This window comes from Anolis sagrei, chromosome 1 (assembly GCF_037176765.1).
Source record: "Anolis sagrei isolate rAnoSag1 chromosome 1, rAnoSag1.mat, whole genome shotgun sequence".
In the NCBI taxonomy this organism is placed as follows: domain Eukaryota; kingdom Metazoa; phylum Chordata; class Lepidosauria; order Squamata; family Dactyloidae; genus Anolis; species Anolis sagrei.
In genome coordinates, this window is record NC_090021.1 from 292,544,996 (window position 1) to 292,567,213 (window position 22,218).

At 39.9% G+C, this 22,218-nt stretch overlaps 1 protein-coding gene across 1 annotated transcript in view; it reads left to right on the top strand.

The window, feature by feature from the left end:
• RASGRP1 (RAS guanyl releasing protein 1) overlaps positions 1-22,009 on the top strand; it is a 68,867-nt gene extending 46,858 nt beyond the window's left edge. The window contains exons 10-17 of the mRNA XM_067462860.1: positions 4,442-4,522; positions 6,307-6,414; positions 7,602-7,711; positions 10,241-10,385; positions 12,788-12,824; positions 13,588-13,734; positions 17,238-17,608; positions 20,237-22,009. Coding sequence (XP_067318961.1) covers positions 4,442-4,522; positions 6,307-6,414; positions 7,602-7,711; positions 10,241-10,385; positions 12,788-12,824; positions 13,588-13,734; positions 17,238-17,608; positions 20,237-20,368 — 1,131 coding nt within the window. The 3' untranslated portion in view covers positions 20,369-22,009. The remainder of the gene's footprint in view (positions 1-4,441; positions 4,523-6,306; positions 6,415-7,601; positions 7,712-10,240; positions 10,386-12,787; positions 12,825-13,587; positions 13,735-17,237; positions 17,609-20,236) is intronic.
• The last annotated feature ends 209 nt before the right edge of the window (positions 22,010-22,218 follow it).

Genomic DNA, 22,218 nt, shown 5'->3' on the forward strand with positions numbered 1-22,218 from the left:
GGACAAGACACAGGGCCTTTTTGGCATGACTGGTGGGGACGAGAGACGGGGCCTTCTTGGTGGTGGCCCCTTGGCTGTGGAACTCTTTCCCCAGTGAGATTTGATCGCCCCCCCCCTCCTTGTGTTTAGGAAACAACTTAAAATGTGGCTTTTCAAGCAAGCAAGTGAGCTGGAGTAGTCAAGATAAGGTAATGTTCTATGTTTTATGTTTGGTCTGTGTCTGATATTTTTATAGTTTCCTGGTTTTAATCTATTGTTATATGCTGTTTTAATTATGTGATGTATTCTGTATTGTATGCGAGGCATTTAATTTTACCATTTATGTTGAGTCCCCCCCTGGGGTGAGAAAAGCGGTATATAAATGAAATGCAATAAATTACTACTACTACTACTACTACTACTACTACTACTACTAATAACAATAATAATAATACTTTACAGCCTTTATGCAACAAACAAAATGAACCTTCTCATATTTCATGTAGAAAAATGGACTAGATTGATTGTTATATTTTTCTGAAAACAATTGGTGGTGGGAGTAGATTGTTAATCAAACTTGAAAGTAGTAGACAAGATCAGAGGATACAGGGCAAGACACACAGTATAAAGTGATCTCCTCCAAAACCTGGTTACCACCTCCTAGCATGTACTGAAGCAGTTGCCTTGCTCTGACAAATATATAAATCATACATATGAACAGATACATCAAGTTTGGGCCAACCTTGATGAAATGTTTAGTTTTTTGCTTGAACCCACTGCTATAAATGTAGGGCTTCTAGATATAGAGCTCCTGGCATCCTTTCACATTACACAGTGAAAGCAATATATTTTCACTTCAAGTGCCATTGCAACACCCCATGGTCTTTGTAGTTTGGAGAGGCACTAGAGCTCTCTGGCTAAGAATTCTAAACTCCAGTGGCGCAGTGGGCTAAACCGCTGAGCTGCTGAACTTGCTAACTGAAAGGTCTCAGGTTCGAATTCCGGGGAGCGGGGTGAGCTTCCGCTGTTAGCCAACCCAGCTTCTGCCAACCTTGCCGTTTGAAAACACACAAGTGTGAGTAAATCAATACGTTCTGTTCTGGCAGAAAGGTAATGCCATTCCATGCAGTCATGAAGCCACATGACTTTGGAGATGTCTGTGGGCAGCACTGGCTCTTCGGCTTGGAAATTGAGATGAGCACCAACCCCCAGAGTCAGATGCGACTGGACTTAATGTCAGGGGGAAACATTTACTTTTACCTAAACTATAGACCCTAAGATTCCATAGGAACTTAAAGTAGAATCATTTCACTATGACTATATAGTATGGAAAGTCCTGTGGATTGTCAGATTACAGGGAAGCTATCTATTCTTCTGATAAACTCTTGGGGAGCAGGAATCAAGTATTGCTAGACTGCATCAAGACTACCTTTGTCACTGATGTCTGGAAGTTGGGATTTAAGAATGGTTGAAGTACAGAAAATTACCAGGCCGCCACTAAGTACTTTGGAGGGCAGTTTACCTACTTGCATAGTGCCCCAAGTTTGCAGAACCAGTTTTTGGCTGTGTCCCTCCTGCAATACTAAAAATAGAATTGGCTTAGTGATTCTTCAGCCTGACTCCAGTGCTATCACAGGATGCTTTCTTGTTGGAACACTTGGTTTGCATTACATTTTAGCCAAAGCATTTAACACATCAGAAATGAAACAGACCTGTGAACTTTCACAGTGTTAGTGTAAAGCCACCTTAAGTGAAAACTGCCATCATTCTGTGAATGTAAGTTTGGATTGTAAATTATTCTTCATTGATTGGAATAGGAAGTAGGGGTTTGGTGGTACAGCTGCTTCCCTGTCTTTTCAAAATACTTATATTTACCTGCCAGCTTTTCAAAAATAACAAAAAAGGATGCAAGGAAAACATTTTGACCTTGTTTAGACACAACATTGTAACTATAGCTTGAGTATAAACTAGAAAACCTACTTTATTTATTTATTCATTTATTTATTTATTATTTCATTTATATACCACTTTTCTCAACCCCTGGGGGGGGGGGACTCAGAGCGGTTCACAACAAAGTAAATGGCAAAATTCAGTGCCTCTCAAAATATAAAATGCATTACATAACTAAAATAACGTATAACAATAGATTAAAAACAATAAACTATAAAACATTGGACATAGACAAACATAAAACATTCAACATTGCACCGATCCCGAAGTTATCTTGACTATTTTCTCCTATGTTTGTTTGTTTGTCTCTCCCAAACACATGTTTGTGATAAAATGACCATATTTTGTTTCCATTTCCATAGCTTGCACTATCATAGCTTGGCCAAGTATCAATAGTCAACATTTGGCCATAGCTTCACCAGCTCTACCATTTTCTATGAGTGCAGGACTTGCCACAGCTACGTAAAATAACTTAGCATTATCATGAGAAGAATATTTAAGTGACCACAGCAATTTTTAATATAGGGTACTATACCCTGTTTACCCAATAGCAAGTTTATTGAGGGAGAGGACTCCATGTGAAACCCTTCTTAGACTGCATGATGGAAGAAAATGGTGCCAGTTTTGGACTGACTCGCATTTCAGCTTATCAGTGGTTGAATTGTCACTCATTCCTTTAGCGGAAAGATTTATATGGATCAATGCTGGAAGATATAGGCTGAGATCCTGCTATTTCCAAAACCTACCCTTTCAGCAGCACAGCCCGCCTCACATACAGCCATTTCTGTATTGCTAGGAAGTGAGGTTGCATCCAGTTCTTTCTGTGTTACTAGACATGCAATCACAGGCTTGTGCTGAGAATTCCAGCTTGTTTGATGACTGTAAAAGTACAACATTATAACTCATGAACAGGGTTGTCCTGATTTGCCCTTCAAGAACAGGCTTAATAGCATGCTGAAAGTAAATGAAAAAATGCTTTACTTCAGCAAACACAAGAGAATAGCACACGCAGTTGAAAAACGCAAAAGAAAGCAAGGCAGTTGTTGCATCCCAGTTCAAGAAACAAGACCATAAGATTAAATCCACCACTCTGGACTGTAGGAAAAGCAATCCTTGTTTATTGATGAAAAATTGGTTACAAAAGAAAGGCAAATGTAGAGTCAAAAAGCCACAGAAAAACACAGTAGTCAATAGGATTTCTGAACTTGAGCAAAACTTCAAAAGCCACAAAACAATAACCAGGAGTCTGTTAGCCTTTTACTAACCATGAACTTGGAAACTAGAAGCCTCTGGGATTACTGACCATGGAACACAGGAATTCTGCCAAGATCAGCCACAGTCCCGAACGTTGCTTGACCTAAAGAAGCACCTGGCAGGAACCCTCTTAAACCAAAGAAGCTATTCTTAGAAACACCCCTTGACTTTTCTGTCTGGGCCTCTTTCTGCTGTAAGCGCTGTGACCTTCATAAAGACTGGGAAACATTTCTATCTCTGACTATCTGTTCTCTTCGGTCCTCATTATCAACCCCAGGTGGAGTGATATCACGGCTAACTTCCAAAACATTCTCTTCTAGTTGTTGGTTTTCGTTTTCATTCCCACTGACCTCTGCATCAACAACAGATTCCACACTGTCAGAGTCAGGGAGAGCTTGCTCAATTAGAAAAACTATCAGAGAATCCTGTTCACACAGATCAGGATCAGGCTGAACCCCAACAGCAGTCTTAATGCAGACACAATACTCAAGTCTCTGATAGTCCAAAATAAACAGCAGTTGTACATCATACAACAGGCAATGAACTTAGGAGCAGACTCGAAGCAGGTACAATTGGAGCGAAGGTATAACCATCAGAGTCGTTTGTTACTAGTGAAAGCTAACTGCTCCTGCTTCTGATTTATAGTTCTGAATTCCCCACGCAGGAGGTGCTAGGATGGCTCCCAATTACCTCGGCATTTCTAGCAGCTATTCTAGCTGAACGCTGTCTGCTCTGTTTCCTTTCGCCTTTCCAGAAATGTGGGCACTTGCAAGACCGCATCCTCTGATTCCAATTCCCCCTCTAATTCCTGAAAATTTTCCTGCTCCCCTTCCTCTTCTGAAGATGAGGAATCCTTAACTAGTGTACAAACTATGCACTTTTTGCATTGCCTATGACACTACGTTGTTGTGTTGTTCTTATTTATTTATTCATCTATCATGTTTGAATCCCATTGTTCCTTCCATGAGCTCAAGGTGGACAAATGCTTCTGCTCTTCCCTATTTATTTTACTCCCAACAACTTTGTAAGACAGATCAGGCAGAGGGGAGGGGGGAGGGTTCCTGGCTTAATGGGGGCTTGAAGCAAGATTTCTCAAGTTAGCACTATCTACCCCATTGCACTGGTTCCATTCTAAATGGTTTCATGTGATGTATTGGAGACTAGTTCTTGTATATAGGTAGATACAAAAAAAATAACCCAGTGAATTCATTCTATGCTGCAGTATCTTTAAAAAAACTGTTCCTGTGTTTGATTTCAGTTATCTCTTGACCTTTACTACACAGAAGATGAAATTTATGAACTTTCTTATGCACGAGAGCCAAGAAGTCACCGGGCTGCAGTAAGAATCCTAACCAATTATTTCAGAACAGTTTCTTATTGCTTCCATTATTTGATTACAATAAGTTGTTGATACTTAACTGTGCTATTGTTATTGGGTTTGAAATTAATGTATATACGAATCCCCAGATATACATTTATTTTGTCATGCATTATAAACCACTTTAAGCATAATGGTCTCGTCAAAAATAGTCTAGCGTATAAATATTTCAATAGCAGTACTGCAAAGAAGGGAAATAGAACAATCTACTCAGTAAATACAGCACAAGAATCAGGATATAAATATCATTGAGGATAACATCCTTAGTGCAGACAAGCAAATCACACTTGCAATATTGATTGCTGAGATGTGTCAGACTCAGGATACAGCAAAGCAGGCTGATATGATCTAACGCTAATTTAGCACAATAAGAAGGTTGGAGGGAGTTTAGTGCTTTAATAATTTAGTCCAAAAGCCAGATCAGATACAGGACACACCCATAGCCCTTCCAGACAGGCCCTATATCTCAGGATCTGATCTCATGTTTTCTGCTTTAAACTGGATTATATGAGTCTGCACTGCCAGATAATCTAGGATAAACAGAAAACCTGGGATCAGATCTGGAGGGGTCCCAGAGTCTACAAATGTCAAAGCCAAATATCCAGCCGAACTTCCCAGTCAGAAAGAAAATGAAACAAGCTACTCCCTGCATTCAACCCCACCGTAAGTACTTTCACTTGGGAAGTGGTTGCTGAACCTTCACAGTGTTTCAGTCCTTTCGTGACTGGATTTCCATACTTAGAGGCATTGAGAAATTGTGGCTGTTTCACTTCCATGTTGTGGCAGATTATGATACTAATGGTCTGGAGTGAACTTCTGATGGGAAGTGCTGACAAGTACAGACATCATGTAACTTGCATCATGATAGTTAAATGGCAAGCTTACTTGGCCTAAATCATATATAACAGCAACAACAACAACAACAACAACAACAACAACAACAACAACAACAACACTGTATTTATATTCTTCCCTTCTCACCCTGAAGTGGACTCAGGGCGGATTACAGTACACATACATGGCAAACACTCAATGCTGCTTTGTACAGCCAATAGACAGACAGACAGAACAGTAGGAGGTGGTTTGTTTCGACTTTTGGTGCCATGGAAAGTTGGGCTCGAGTCCAGCCATAGGGGGTGCTGTTGCTTCATCCTCTATGACGAAGAGCTGTCAGGACTTCCCCCTTCCTTTTTGGCCGCCCAGCATTTTCGGATCTTATTTCTTTATGGCATTGTAAAACACCTCCCCCACTTTTAGCGGTACCTAATTTCTCTAATTACAGGTAAAGCTGTTTTTGAACCGTTTAGGTAAATAGTGAGCTAGGCTGACAGTTGGCAGCTCATGCCAACCCCGGGCTTCAAACTTGCAACCTTTTGGTTGACAGATCTTATAATTGCTGGTGATTTACCAGCTGTGCTAAACCTCCGGCCCAATATAATGCTCAATATGATGGGATTTTTGTCATTTTCCTAGTTCAGTTCTCTATGATGACAAAAACATTTTTTGTCATCGTAGCCTTCCCCCAAAACCTGTACTCAGGTGGCAGACAAGATTGTACCTACAGACATCTACATAGGATTCTGTCTTCGTATAAGGGCAAGTCCTTGTACCTCCTTGTACCTGCACATTTCTGAATAAAAATATTGTGAATACAAAAAAAAATCCAACTTGTAGTTTAGTATTTTTTATTCCTACAATAACACAGAAAGGAAGTTCTTATTTGTGTAATCTTATTCTTACTGTAGCCTCTGACGCCTTCTAAACCTCCAATAGTAGTAGCAGACTGGGCATCCGGCATTGCTCCAAAACCTGATCCAAAGACCATAAGCAAGCATGTTCAGAGGATGGTAGATGTAAGTATGCATTATTATTTACCATGCATGTTTGATAGCAATGTCTTGTGTTTATGTGTTTTATCATGTTAAAACTTCTTGCAGTATGTATATTTTTCTTGTTTGTCTGGAATTTTGTCATTCCATCACTGGAAAGAGAAGGGAGGTGGTTTTTCTACTTAGGTTGGAAAGAAAGATTGCAAGTAGGAAAACTCAACAAAAGGATTCCTCCTCACCAATGCAAAAAAACCCCAATCAGGGTTAGCACCAATGTCCTGTTGTCAGTGAGCTCACAGAATTACCAGATTTCATTGACAGGATTGAAGTAGCTATATGTCACTTACAAATGTGGTTACTGTAGCTCCTTTGCCTTCCTTCTCTTCTCTGATACCAAAATCTGTACATGCTCAAGTCTTATTGCACATAATGGTGGTGTAAAAATGATATCCCTATCACATTTTTGTATCCTTAGTCACATTTTTATATCCTTAGATTATATACAGATTTTAACTTCTTATGCTTAATGCGTTATTTATGAGACCTGATTGATTACATTCTCTTGCTGAGGTTGCTTTCATTTGTTCATTTTAATCTATTTAATTTAACTGTTCATTTCAATTGCTGTTTGTTTGCCTATTATTGCTTATTCATATTTTGATACTGCACATGTCATGGAATATTTGCCATTTAGTTTTTGGAAGCTGCCCTTGGTCCCTTTGGGGAGAGAGGGTGGGTTAAATTGTTATTATTATCATTTTACTGACACAAAACACAGTGTGTCACAGCAAACGAGATATACATGCTGGATTTCGTATCACAAAATCATGTCGAACACTTCCCAAGCATCTAGGACTGTGTGATGTATTGTTAATATTTTATTAATATTATTAATTATTAATATCATTAATTAATGATAAAATAATTAAATAAATAAATATTACTAAATAATTAAATAATAATTAATAATAACAATTATTAATGATGATGATGATGATTAGCCATGAATGGTGCAATCCATGGATGCAGAATCTGTGGTGACAGCTCTATTCATAAATTTACCTCTTGGCATAATACAACATCATATAGAAAAGCATTTAAGTTTAAATCATAGTCACAAGCATCAAAAGTTAATATCTTCATTCTGTTCCAATAAAATTAAGTGAAATTTAACTTGTTTCAATTTAGTTTTTTCTTGTTACCTCATACAGTCAGTTTTCAAAAATTATGACCATGATCAGGATGGATACATCTCTCAGGAAGAATTTGAGAAGATAGCAGCAAGTTTTCCTTTCTCATTTTGTATAATGGACAAGGACAGGTGTGTATATTCAAACTTTACTTTTGCATTTGCTGTCGTGAGTGTTTGTGTGTGTTTTAAATGTGAAGATGCTTTCACATCTTGAACTAGGGGCAAGAAATATTTCTTGAGTTAATGTGCAGCTAGACAAGTCACTGCCAGTCTGGACTTAGAACTACAATTTCTTAGGGTAACTGTCTGCATAACTGAGAGGACATTTGGACATTTCAGAAGCAGTGAGTGAGTGGCTTCCTTGATCATTACTCTTGTTTATTGACTTTGAACCTGGAAGACATGAGGAACTGTACAGAACAAACCATCTGGAATGCCCTATTTTAATAGAGGGGGAAGTCTCAGTGCACACAACATATATGTTGTTGCATAGGACTCAAACCTCTTCCCTAAGTTGAGACTGAATATTGTAGCTGTCTGCTGTTCTTCTAGTTTTCCACAGTGTTGGGGAAAAGATGTGTGTATAGCTTGCATTAAACTACCCATTAGTAATTATAAAAAGTATTGGTTTTTGTTGTCATCCTGGAACAAAATGTGGATGCTTACCAAGCACACTTTTAGATGCTACAATTACAACATTATGGTTCTCTTTTTAAACTATTGTTCCAACCTATGCAGCCTCAGAGTTTGCAGTTTGATGTGACTGACCATTCTCAATGCTCCTCTCTAAGCTGCAAATTTAAGGATTCTATACTTGGAACCATGGATATTCGAGTGTGCTCATAGCACTATAACTGTGGTGTGAAAGTCCACTAGGTATTTTAACTGCAGCCAGTCAGTGAAGGAAATGTGTGGGAAAATATCCAGATCCGGAGATTGATTTGGACTTTGACAATATCCAACTCTTTGCAACTGCTCCTGAGGTGTTGCTGTTGATGAGAGATGGCATTGCTAGTAGTGACTAGCAGGTACATCTGAAATGGGCTTTTTGCAGTACCTGAAGACACATTTTTCAGAAATAGAGGAGCTGACGGTGATTGATCTGTTGGAAAACGCTATGTGAACTTTCTCTGAGAAAATCAGAATGCCAAAGAAATCAGTCCATGGCATACAAAGATAGTCTTTGTTAACTGTCTTTGGAGCAACAATGCTAAACTGAGCTAGGTGAGCTGCCTGAAGGCACTTATTGTGGTTGAAATATAAACCTGGATGTTTTCTTTTCTTGGCCCTGGGCTTTTGTAATGGTAGGTTTTTTTTAAACTATCAAGTGGCCTACTGTTTTTCAGGTCCAACTTTTTTTCACCAGTCTGTCACTAGTTTTTCAATAGGTGGACAAGAGACACACATATACATGCCAGCCAGATTTATAGGAGACAGGAGAGCCAAGCTTGGGATGGGGAGGTGAGACATACCAAATATACAACAAAATGGAGCAGTGCTTCTACTTAGAATGCCAGCAAAGTAGCCATGACCTTTGTGTATGTGCTAAAGTGTATACGCAGTCATACTTCCTCTAGTCTCTAATCCCATGAGTCATAATTTGGCCTGGAGGCTGGGTTAGGGAAAAATGTGGTTTTGAACTATAGTGTCTATGCTAGCTGGAGGATCCTGAGAGTGATAGTACAAAAACTGTTGTCGAATTCATGGCCGGAATCACCAGCTGGCTGTGAATTTTCCGGGCTGTATGGCTATGACCTTTCTTTGTGTATGTGCTAAAGTGTATACGTAGTCATCCTTCCTCTTGTCTCTAATCCCTTGAGTCATAATTTAGCCTGGAGGCTGGGTTAGAAAAAAAGTGGTTTTGTACTATAGTGTCTGTGCTAGCTGGAGGATTCAGAGAGTGATAGTACAAAAACTGTGTTGTCGATTCATGGCCGGAATCACCGGGTTGCTGTGAGTTTTCCGGGCTGTATGGCCATGCTTCTGGAACATGGCCATACAGTTCAGAAAACTCACAGCAACCTAGTCCAAAAACTGCCTTTTCCAAGATTAAAGGGAAGACTGTTCAGCAAGGCTGTGGGGTTTTAAAATCCTTAACTTTTTTATTAAATTGGTCCACCTTGTTGACTGACCCTTTGAGACCAACAGTAAAGAACTTGCTTACCTTGCTTGCTATCAAAAGCTTTATATTAGAACAAGAGAGCAAAAATCCTTTCACGTTTAGGAGATTCCTGTTGTGCATTTCCCCTCCTTTTTCCAGCTTGTTCATTGTCCAAAATGGCATTAGAAATTGTAAAAAGCAATTTGAAGGTAACCGTGTTGGGAATTATTCCCTGGGCTTCTCCTTTGTTTTGATAATTGTGCAGCATGTTCAGAATTGATTGTGAAGGCTGCTCCTTAAGCTGTTTTTGCTGAATTTTAAATGAGCTGCTGAAAAAACTCGTGATCTGCTTGACAGGATCATGCGGGGTATGCTTGTATGTGTGTGTAATGTGTTTCAAGATATTCTTTGCTGTGAACATGAATTAGTGCATTTACATTAGCAGGTTGGTGGCTGTGTGTGGGTGGTGAAAAATAGAGATGGGGAGACACTGTTAACTCTTTGTGTTACTAGCGGCATTAAGCCTCAATTGACCCTCTTCTTTTGTTTATTTGCAGAGAAGGCCTGATAAGCAAGGATGAAATCACAGCTTACTTCATGAGGGCAAGCTCAATCTATTCTAAGTTGGGCCTTGGCTTTGCCCACAACTTCCAGGAGACCACTTATCTGAAGCCAACTTTCTGTGACAACTGTGCTGGATTTGTAAGCTTGGGTGCAGTTTGATGGGGGGGGGGGGGGGGAGAGATATTTTAAAAGTAAATTATACCATATGATGTGTATAACAAAACTTTTCTGGATAAATGGCAACACGTGTTTACTGTTGTGTCACTGACTTAATATCACCTTTAATAACATAATGACTGAAATGGGGAGAAGTTGTTCACTGCAGTCCATGCTCTAGTTATAACCCATATAGACAACTGCAATGCATTTTACGTGAGGGCTGCCTGTGAAGACTGTGGGAAAGCTTCAGTTGCTCCAACGGGCAGTCCACTGGCTGTCAGTCTGTTACTGAGCACAATTCAAAGTGCTGGCTCTAGCCTATAAAGCCTTAAACATTTCCGGCCCAGCTTACCTGTCCGAACATATCTTCCTCTATGAACCATCTCAGAGATTAAGATCATCCGGTGAGGCCCTGCTCTCGCAAGTGCGATTGCTGGGGATGAGAGACAGGGCCTTCTCAGTGGTGGCTCCTTGGCTATTGAACTCCAAACAAAATTAGATCAGTACCCTCCCTCCTGGCCTTCAGAAGAAGAAAAAGAGAGCAAAGTAGCACAAGCATTTTTAGCTCTGTACCAGCAGGACAAGGGTGACCATTGGTATGAGGCAATTCCCCTTGAATCCCAGTTTGGGAGAAAGGTGGGATATAAATTCAAGCAATGAATAAAATTTTAAGGCCGAAGTCTCCTGCTGCTACAGATCTAAAAATGCTTGTGCCACTTCGCTTTCTTTTTTCATCAATTGATTTCTGATTTAAAAAAAATGGATGGTGGAAGGAGAACATGAGAGGTCTATAAATAGAGGACATTTTTGTCTCAACCTGTCTTGGCTTCAGTAAATTGTGCGATAGGATTTCACAGTAAAAGCCTCTCTTAGAAGTTGTGGTACAAGAGAAGTTGTAATATAAGAGTATTTTATACATTGATATGTACAAGATCAAATCTGACAAGCCTTTTTTGTGTCATGGCACAAAAACAATTTCCAAGGGAATCAGACGGTTTGTAATGTTTCTTTTCAAGTAGATTTGGATTAGTTTAGGAGGTTTATTTAAGCACAGCCAGAGCCTTTCATGCACACAACAGATTTGAGCAAAGAGGCTGCATTTTACCCCTGTATCCATTGTCAAGGAGCTGCAGTGGTGCAGCAGATTGAACCACTAAGCTACAGAACCTTTTGGCCAGAAGGTCGGCAGTTGGAATCTGTGGGACAGGGTGAGCTCTCATTGTTAGCCCCAGCTTCTGCCAACATAGCAGTTCAAAAACACTCAAATGTGAAGAGATCAATAGGTACCGCTTCTACAGGAAGGTAATGGCGCTCTATGCAGTCATTCTGGTCACATGACTGAGGAGGTGTTTATGGACAATGTCGGGTCTTCAGCTTAGAAATGGAGATGAGCACCACCCCCCAGAGTCGGACTCGACTAGACTTAAAGTCGAGGGGAAATCTTTACCTTTACTATCCATTGAGGCAGGGGCAGGGTTTTGCTGTTCTGTTAGCCCATTCAGATGATTACTGACGTACATTACATTTTTCTAAAAACATTTGAGTAGGTAACATTTGTTGGACTTCTATTTATTTTAAGAAACCTGTACCTGACCTTTCTCTCATCATGGAACCTATAATAGTGATGTGGGGCTCTCGTTGATGCCATTGAATATAGTTACTTGTTTCAGAATGGCTGCTTTTTAATCAAGTTTTCTCATACTCTAGAATCAGCATTTAGGTCATTAATACTTAGGAAGACTTGAAGGAATCAAATCTAGAAAGATTCAATATATCTAGCCTCAGTGTTGATTCAGATCCTCTCCACATTTTAGGGTAATGTCCTGCATCATAAACAAGAAACAGTCCAGTTGCACCTTAAATGCTTACATGTTATATCTGACATATGATTTCAGGAACAATAGCCTCCTTATGTATTGTACTGCACTGGAGCTGCTAAAAAAGTATCCTAAATAATACCTGGTTAGGCTGCCTATAGTTATCATATCTAATAGTCTAGCTCATTGTTTCCCAAACTGTGCTCCTCCAGTTTTTTTGGACTTCACCTCCCACATTTCCTAACAGCTGGTAAGTTAATTAAGATTTCTGGGAGCTGAAGTCTAAAACACCTGGAGGAGCATCACTTGAGAAACACTGGTTCAGCTATTTCAGGATGGAGGTGGCCAGACTCTGCTAGGCCAAAATGATTGGAGAATCATAGGACAAGAAAATGAGCTTTTATCTCCTCTTCCTTCCGCCGTGGCAATCCATTCCATTAGCTTGGTATTCCAGCCTAAAATATAGCTTCTGCAATGATACAGACACCAGGGACATCCTCTCAGTGCCTGATTGTCTTATGTTCTGTGTAGCAGTATATAACATAGCTTTGTTTAATTTTGCAGCTTTGGGGAGTTATTAAACAAGGATATAGATGCAAAGGTAACAAAAAAAAACCACTTTATTTGTTCAAATATTTTTTAAGGTTGTTTGCAGGGAACTGCACAGCATTGTGAAATTTTTTATCTTTTGAACACACTTAAGCATCCCCTTCTAATTGCTAAGGTTAAAATTCTGAAGGTATTTTGAAAAACTTAATGAACAGCATAGAAATATTGGAATTTTTGTTCAGTGTCTCTTTCCCCCATATCTCATCCCATCCCATCCCAACAATGCTACATTCATTTTCTTTTCATCTGATCAGTCATTGCAGCTACCTAGAAAACAATGACAAGAAAATAATAATAATAATAATAATAATAATAATAATAATATCATCTTCTTTATTTATATCCCGCCCCATTTCCCCGTGAGGACTCAAGAAGCAATGTAGTAAAGTCTTAAATTGTCTGATGTATAATATTCCCGTTTCCTGCCGAGTTACTAGATAATATATGATGGATCATGTTGCTGTTAAGTAGTTAGATAACATTCAGATCATATGGTCACATTTTTCTGAACTTTAGAAGCATTGTATTAGAAGTATGAAACACTATGTAATCTGTAATAATGGAAAATAGACTGTGCTTATTACATCTAATATTACAGTACTAAACATCCCAACTAGGTAGCAAACCACAATGAACAGTGGGACATGTTCCTTAGTAAACCAATAGAAGAAAGTTCTCAGACTTCACAGAGTGGGAGAAGCATTAATGTATAATCAGCAAGACAATGAGTTGTTCTTGTTTTTATCTGCTTGCAGATTGTGGGATGAACTGTCACAAGCAATGCAAAGATTTGGTTGTATTTGAATGTAAGAGAAGACCTAAAGCCACACCTCTGGATAACAGTCCTGCATCTGCCCTTGCATCTAGTCTGTGCCCCATGGGACTGAAGGAGCACATGCATGGTATGACATTACCAATTGAAGAACCTTGATATTAATATTATTATTAGTAGTAGTATTTGCTTCTAGTGTTTTCTACTGCTCTGGAGACTAGCATGCGGAACAATGGATTCAAACTACAGGAAAGGATATTCCACCTAAACATTAGGAAGAACTTCCTAACTGTGAGAGCTGTTCAACAGTGGGACTCTCTGCCCCCGAATGTGGTGGAGCCTCCTTCTTTGGAGGCTTTTAAGCAGAAGCTGGATGACCATCTGTCAGGGTGCTTGAATGTGATTTTCCTGCTTCTTGGCAGGGGGTAGGACTGGATGGCCCACGAGGTCTTTTCCAACTCTATGATGCTAGCTTCATTTCTACTTCTACACTATAATCAACAGAATAACTCACAATTTTGTATTGTGTGGCCAAAATCCCATTGTTAACATACGGTTCTGTAATGATATGTTGCTATGTGTCCTTTCTTGGATGTTATGAAAGGATGGGTTCAATACTTCTTTATGCAACATGCCCACACCCAATAGAAGGGGGCTTTCCAGAGGTGGAGGACATTGACATAGTCCTTTAATGGTAGAAGTGGAGATGGGAGGCTACTGGGCAACATCCGGCTGTAATTCTGCAGGAGGAGGAAGAAAGCAGATTTCCAGGAAGGAAAAATCAGGTATTTTCTCCTGGCTGCAGAATTGCAGCCAGACATTGAGTACTTCGAGTTCTCCTCTTGCTCAGTGAATGGCCATTGCAGTGTGTGCAGTCTTCTGGCAGTAGTGGGGAGTGAAGGGAATCCAGAAATTCAGGGACTCATCTTGAGAGAATTAACTGGGGATGGTTTGGCAAGATGGCCTTCTGGTTATCATGATGTAAAAAAGAGCATTGCTGTATAAGGTTGAAGACAAATCTGTCCCAGTATGTTGGCTGCACAGATGTTTCGGGGATTCTACAAACATAACTTTGACACAGTAACATCTTCCTGCTCATGTTTCCTAGTAATTAGCATTGCACATAGTGTATAGCCATCCTTAAATAGGCCATTGCTAATCTTGAGATTGAATTCCCAATTCATTGCTAACGAGAATCCAAGACATTCACCCTGATGTAAAATGAGATGTAGGTTTCAGCGGTGACCAGGGGAGCATTTGCACAGCTTAGGCTCGTGCGCCAGCTGCGCCCGTATCTTGGGAAGTCTGACTTGGCCACGGTGGTACACGCTTTGGTCACATCCCGCCTCGACTACTGCAACGCTCTCTACGTGGGGCTGCCCTTGAAGACGGTCCGGAAGCTTCAGCTAGTCCAGCGCGCGGCAGCCATGTTGTTAACAGGGGCTGGACGCAGAGAGCATACAACGCCCCTGCTGTCCCAGCTCCACTGGCTGCCGATCTGCTACCGGGCCCAATTTAAGGTGCTGGTGTTATCCTACAAAGCCCTAAACGGTTCCGGCCCAAAATACCTTGCAGACCGCATCTCGGCCTACGAGCCCACGAGGGCCTTGAGATCATCCGGGGAGGCCCTTCTCTCGGTCCCGCCTGCCTCACAGGCACGTCTGGCGGGGACGAGGGAGCAGGCCTTCTCGGTGGTGGCCCCCCGGCTGTGGAACACCCTCCCTGCTGAAGTTAGACAGGCGCCCTCCCTGATGGCCTTTCGTAGGGGCCTGAAAACATGGCTCTTCGAGCAGGCCTTCAACTGAGTGTATGGAATGACAATGGAATGAACTAGGACTACGAAATTGGCTATGACCCCAGGATTTTTGACGAAGCGGATTTTTAGTATAAGTATATGTTATGTTGTATTTGTCTGGTTTGTACTGTCACGGCTCACTGTACATTGTCTCTTTGTTGTTGTTCACCGCCCCGAGTCGCCCCCGGGCTGAGAGGGGCGGTCAATAAGTGCAAGAAATAAATAATAAATAAATAATAAGCATCCAGCAGAAATGCACATGAAGAACAAATGGCATTTTCAGCAATAAAATGTGATCATTTGATATCATTTGCTCTTTGATATATTTTTCTTACAAGAGCCTAAATGCGCTGAAGTGGGGGAAATTCTTATTGGGAAATTGAAAGCTATATGTTTAAAAAGGGTATTTTTGTTATGGAGAGAAGGCACCACCATGGATAGTGATAACCATAATAATCATTAGGAAAGGAGCCCCCGGTAGTGGAATGGGTTAAACCCTTGTGCCAGCAGAACTGAAGTCCAACAGGTCGCAGGTTCAAATCCAGGGTGAGCGCAGATGAGCTCCCTCTGTCATCTCCAGCTCCCCATGTAGGAATGTGAGAGAAGCCTCCCACAAGGATGGTAAAACATAAAACATCCAGGTGTCCCCTGGGCAACATCCTTGCAGCTGGCCAATTCTCTTACACCAGAAGCGACTTGTAGTTTCTCAAGTCACTCCTGGCACACACACACAATAAAGGAAGAAGTAATAAATCTGTCTTGTTTTTTCATTACGAAAGACTTATTTAATATGGAGCAGTGGTTGCTGCAGCAGAGACAACACAGAAGAGATGTAGGAGGCATTCAGAGGAAAGCCAGATATAAAAGCCAAGGAAGGGATCATGCCAGCATTTATTTTTAGCCCATCCTGTTATCTTTTTAAATGTTGATATCAGGGCTGTTGTCAGCGTGTTTTGCCATGTGATGAAGAACAGCAAGAGTTGCAAGAGGGGGTGCTTGTTTTAAAACCCTTTACTTGGAAATTAGGTACACAAGAAGTAGGCCCATCGTAACCATGGGGGTTTTGGATATGGGATCCTGTAAGGATACAAAAATTCGCAAAGAATCATGTTGCATTTTACTAAATGGCAGTGACATGAACATGAACACCTGAGCATGTCCACATACACATTAATAGTATGGGATGCAATGATCCGCAGTCAGTGGAAATTGCAGATCTGGAGCCCATGGACCAGAAGAAACCATAATATACAGGCTGGCAGGACTGAAGACCGACAGGTCGCAGGTTCAAATCCAGGGAGAGCATAGATGAGCTCCCTCTGTCAGCTCCGGTTCCCCATGTGGGGACATGATAGAAGCCTCCCACAAGGATGATAAAACATCAAAACATCTCGGTGTCCCCTGGCAATGTCATTGCAGATGGCCAATTCTCTCACACCAGAAGCGACTTGCAGTTTCTAAGTCACTCCTGACACATACCAAAAAATTTAATAAGAATTGTAAGTTGGGTGTTTCTAACTCAGGTACTGCCTATAAATGATTGAAATAAATTATAGGTCATCTTTAATAGTAGCCCAGTGTTACTGTTATGATTATATTACAGATCATGCAGTTTTTCCTTTACTGCAGAGAACAGAATGGTGAAAGAAGGCAACATAGCATAGCAATAGAATTCAGGAAAATGTTATGTCGCTTTTTCAAGCAAAACATTCACCATTTTATTCATTGAACTTGGGGTTCCAAAAGAACATGCAATTTTCTTCAGTCATTGAGCTGCTTTTCTTCTTTTGTAATATTTTAATGCTGCATTCTTATGCTTTTTTCCCTTCTCATTATAGGGTTGGAGGAGGGAGGATTTCCGTTCCCTAATGGAGAAGTGGTTGAGCACAATGAAGGGAGCAAAGACAGAACTATTATGCTGATGGGGGTTTCAGCTCAAAAAATCTCAGTAAGGTTAAAACCTTCCATCGTGCACAAGAGCACGCAGACTGACCTCATGCTAATACAGGCGGAAGGACTCCCTGGACAACAAAAAGAACCAGGAACGTTACAAGAAAGCACTCTCCTCCAACCTACCTCTCTGTCTCCATGCCCGAGCCCAGTTCTTAGCCGTAGAAAGGCTTATGTGAAATGGGAAAACAAGGATTGCAACCAAAAAGCAAAGGAGGAGCCATGTACTTTAAAACCTTCATACCAGGAACTAGAGCAGGTACAAAATGTGTCATTGAGAATCTTAGATACAAAAACTATATGCAAAGTATTGCCTATAAAGAATGAAAAGCAGTGATACTTAAATGGTGTGTGACATTTGGAGATTCAGTTTGAAATCATTCATCTGAGACTCTCACTTTGATCTTTAATTGTTTCTCAGCCATGACAATTTCGAAAGGAAGTTTTAGAATTATAAGAGTTAAGGTACAGTATGCACATTGTCCCATAGATAAGTCAACCCAGGTTTCTTGGCGTGATTGTTTGACTAAATTTTCTAATATGTGTATACCCATGTATAGGGAACCTCATAGGATTGTTTGAAATATAAAATGAGGCCAAGAGAAGACCTATGTTTACTTATTAGAGTTCCTTAGAAGAAAGGAAGGCTGAAAATATAATAATGAAAACTCCCAAACTTCTACCTGGCAATAAATAGAGTTAGAGAAATTATTTTAAAGTTCCTGAAAGCTACATGAAAGAAACTGTCAAAGCCCAACTTGGATTCAGCAAGTGTTTTTAGCACAGTGAGCATTGTTGTTCTTAATATCCTGGAGTAATGAGTGAAGTATTTTAAGTATGTTGCCTATTGAAAATCTAGTAGGTTAGAGTAGTGAGGCTGCCACCAGTGTAAATCAAAAACAAACCTTGAATGAGCACTTGACGGCTTAACTTGCAACTGGGTTGTTGTGAGTTTTCTGGGCTATATGGCTATGTTCCAGAAGCATTACCTCCCGACGTTCACCTGCATCTATGGCAGGCATCCTCAGAGGTTGTGAGGTCTGTTGGAAATGAAGAAAATGGGTTTTATATATCTGTGGAATGTCCAGGGTGGGAGAAAGAACTCTCGTCTGTGTGAGGTAGGTGAGAATGTTGCAATTGGCCACCTTGATTAGCGTTTAATGGCCTAGTAGTTTCAAGGTCTGGCTTCTTACTGCCTGGGGAATCCTTTGTTGGGAGGTGATTAGCTGGCCCCGATTGTTTCTTGTCTAGAATTCCTCTGTTTTTGAGTGTTGTTCTCTATTTACTGTCATGATTTTAGAGGTTTTTTTTAAATACTGGTAGCCAGATGGTAACTTGCAACTAACGCCCACTTTCCCAAAACAGCAATAGAATATTTTCATATCTTAATAGTATTCTTGAACTTAATAAACAGAAGTAACTGTTCATTGTTAGAAAATTGCTATCTTTTGTACCTTCAATGTGGTCATTACCAGGTTGGCATCCTGGTAGTGATTTAAACATGCGTAGGTAAGGTTTATGCCCCTTTTTGGAGCAGGTGTGAAGGGCTGCTCTCTTGCTATTGTACCTCATCCAAGAAACTATGATACCCCATAATTATTTGACTTTAGGAAGGGCTGATGCTACTCCTTAGTGATTCAAAGTATGAAGAGCAAATTGCTCAGGGAACCTGGGGAAACGAAAGAACAATTGCACTAAATCCTATCCCTAATTAATTGGGAGCTGGTCTCATTCAATCCAGTTCATAGCTGTGTGAGGTACTCTCCACACTTGTTTGGTGAATAAGTCTTATTAAATGCAGTTGATGACATAAGATATAATATAAAGAGGTCTCCCAAAACAGGGTTTTAAAAGACTAGACATGTTAGAATGGCCAAAACTGTAATCCTGAATTGTTTTTGCCTGAAGGATGCTTGTAGATTTAAATTCTAGTGTAAAGTTTATCACATTAAGATTATTTTACATTCTTAGGGCATGAATTCCTGGTTTTAGTATACCGGATAACCATGCATGTATCTGATGATTTTTGAGCCTGCTGACAGTGTATCTGTGAAGGAAAAGGCAACTTGAAACTAAGGGGTTTATTAAGGAGTAGGTGAAGCTTATATGTTCCTTTTTGATTTGTTACTTAACAGTTGTGGGCTATAGCATAGCAGCAAAGTATATGAAAAATAAGTTTGGAAATAGTACTACCCTAAGTGTATTTTTAAGGAATACATTTCCCCCATATTTGGGTTCAGTCTCCAAAGATCATCAAACAGCAAGAGGGAAAAGAACTTGCTGTCCAAGAGTAAAAAAGCCAATGTTTGTCATTAGCGGGGCAGGGATTCAGGTTACTTTAGCATATTAGCATTTAACATAGTACTAACTAATGTGAGCTGTGCTTGTGCATAAACATGTTAGATTAAAAAACAAATTGTTTAGTAAATAATGCTTGTTGGAAAGCTAATGTGCCTTTCCTAGGTTAAATTACATGTATTCATTAACATCATTAGCAATTTGAGGGACTTGCACGAGCCATTAATTGTCAGCTCTCTTCCTCCTTCACTGCAGACTAGAGTATCTTGGATGAGCTAGAGATCCCTCTACTAGAACAGATGTGTTCTCTAATCCTCATTTGGAAGATGTCTTTTATGTATGAAAGCATGTGTTTAGCACACTATGAAATACTTTCTTGAGAGATGCAGCGGTGATAATTGCTCCCCTCTTGAGCAGATGGCTGTGTATCTTTCAGCCCATTTACTTTTCAAGCTGTTATAATTTGGGGAATACTTAAGTACACAAACCTAGAGAATAGGATGCCAGTGAAGCAAGCGCTCCTACTGAGTAAACCTGAACCTATTTCTAAAGCATATATTGTTATGATGACACCTGTATTTTTGTTTAGGAAAGAAATATCCTTGCAACAGAGAAAGAGACTTTAAAGCTGCAACTTAAACAGGCACAGAAGAAAATTGAATTCCTCAGCGTTCGAAGAAATCGCATTTTGGACAGCAGAGAACATGGAGACTGCTTGTAGCTGACAAGTCAAGAGTTCTTCTTGTGGAAGATAGTAAAGGCAATTGGGTCTTAAGGTCTGTTGCATTCAGGCACATGCACGGGTGGACGATTTCAAACGTTATCCTTGTTCTGCCTGTAATATGTGTGGATGCATGCATTCCCTTCTGAACAGGTTTAAAATAGTTTGTTTTCTGTTGAAAATGATTTCACTTGGAAGTCTTTTTAAATTTAGAAAAGCAAAACTATTGCTCTGGTCCCGATAAGGTAACAAAATTAAGAAAAATGGAGGAACTGGAAATAGGAAGCAAATTTTGCAGTGCAGAGCTGGAAATGAAGTTATTGGGCAAGGTGAGAGATGGTGAGAAGTTCTCAAAACAGCTAGGAAAAAAAACTGTATTGTTTTATGTGGCAAACTGTAGCAGTATTTAGCCACAGGTTAAGTTGTGTTGGTGTCAGTTGGTCAGAAGAGTTATGTGGTATGTCTTCTCCCTCGGAAATTCATGCATCTTTGCTCTAGCTGTGATCTATTCCTCCATTCCTCTTTGTAGAAATTCAGTACAGAATGATCACTATAATCCACCTGAATTTCACATAAATAACTACATTTCATGTATCTTTTACCCATGGAACAAACATCCCTGATTCTATATGGATCTTCCGTGTGAGGAACAGAAGGTGGTGGCTTCTCTGTTTTGGGTATATCTTCTGGCTTTTTTTGCTAACAGTGTTATGGGGAAGCATATTCATGAGTGGCTTTCTCAAATGAGTTCATACACATACACCTCTTTAAAAGTAAATTTGGTCTATACAGGCAGATTGCTACTGATGTTTCACTTTCTAAATTCCAAACATTAACTGAAAGTTTTCCTGTATGTGAGCCGCAGATTCAGCTACAGACTGACATCCAGTGGGATTGATTATGCATGATCATTGTAGAAGCTGTGAAGGTCATTGACATTTCAAAGCCCACACATAGGTAGTGATGACAGCATAACAACCTTGATTTTGTGATGGAGTGCAACTTTACCCTTCACATTCAATTTGAACAAAGTATTATGTTTTCTAACTTATTTTAATGGTTTATGGGACTGAGAACTAGATAATCACTCTTTTAAAGGAATCCCACTCAGATTTTGGTGTTGTTGCACACTACCTATATTCCTGCACTCATTTTTCACAAGGGGAAGTTGAAGTTATTTATTCATGAAAGTAGAGTGAAATGAACATTTATTTTGCTTGTGAATCCTGTTGAGCCCCACTGGATCTTCTACAGCGGTAAAGGTTCCTATGCTTTCTTTCCAGTTATTTTTCCCTGCTGAGTCCAATGTGTGGTGCTCAGTGTATAGAAGTACAGTCATTTCTATCACAGTTGACATAGTAGAGAAAGCATTTGAAAGTTGAAATGCACATTTCTTTCTTTGCACACCTCTTGGGAAATTGGGCTGTAGTTCTTTACATTCAGGCACCAGGTTCAAATCCTGGCTTGAAAAGGAAAGCCATTTGGTAGCATTAGCATGTACCTTTTACTTTACTTGACTAAATGGCTCAGTAGTTTTAAAACTTCATTCCTGCACACTTAATTGGTATTACTTAACCCAATCTGTGAAGTAATAGCACAAAAATGATAAGTACCACTTTTGTTTTGTCTTATAGAAATAGCTTATGATTCAAGATAAATGATACACTATGAAATGTGGTATCAAGTGCTTGTGACTTGGTGTAGCTTGTGTTTTATTTATTTACATCTGGTTTCAAACACATTCCTTAATTTATTTTTACAAGAATGAGGTATTGCCTTCCCAGCTCTTGCAGCATTTTATTTTGTGCTGCAGTGTGTATTTATTCCTTTTTGGAGTGGTTTCACTGTTA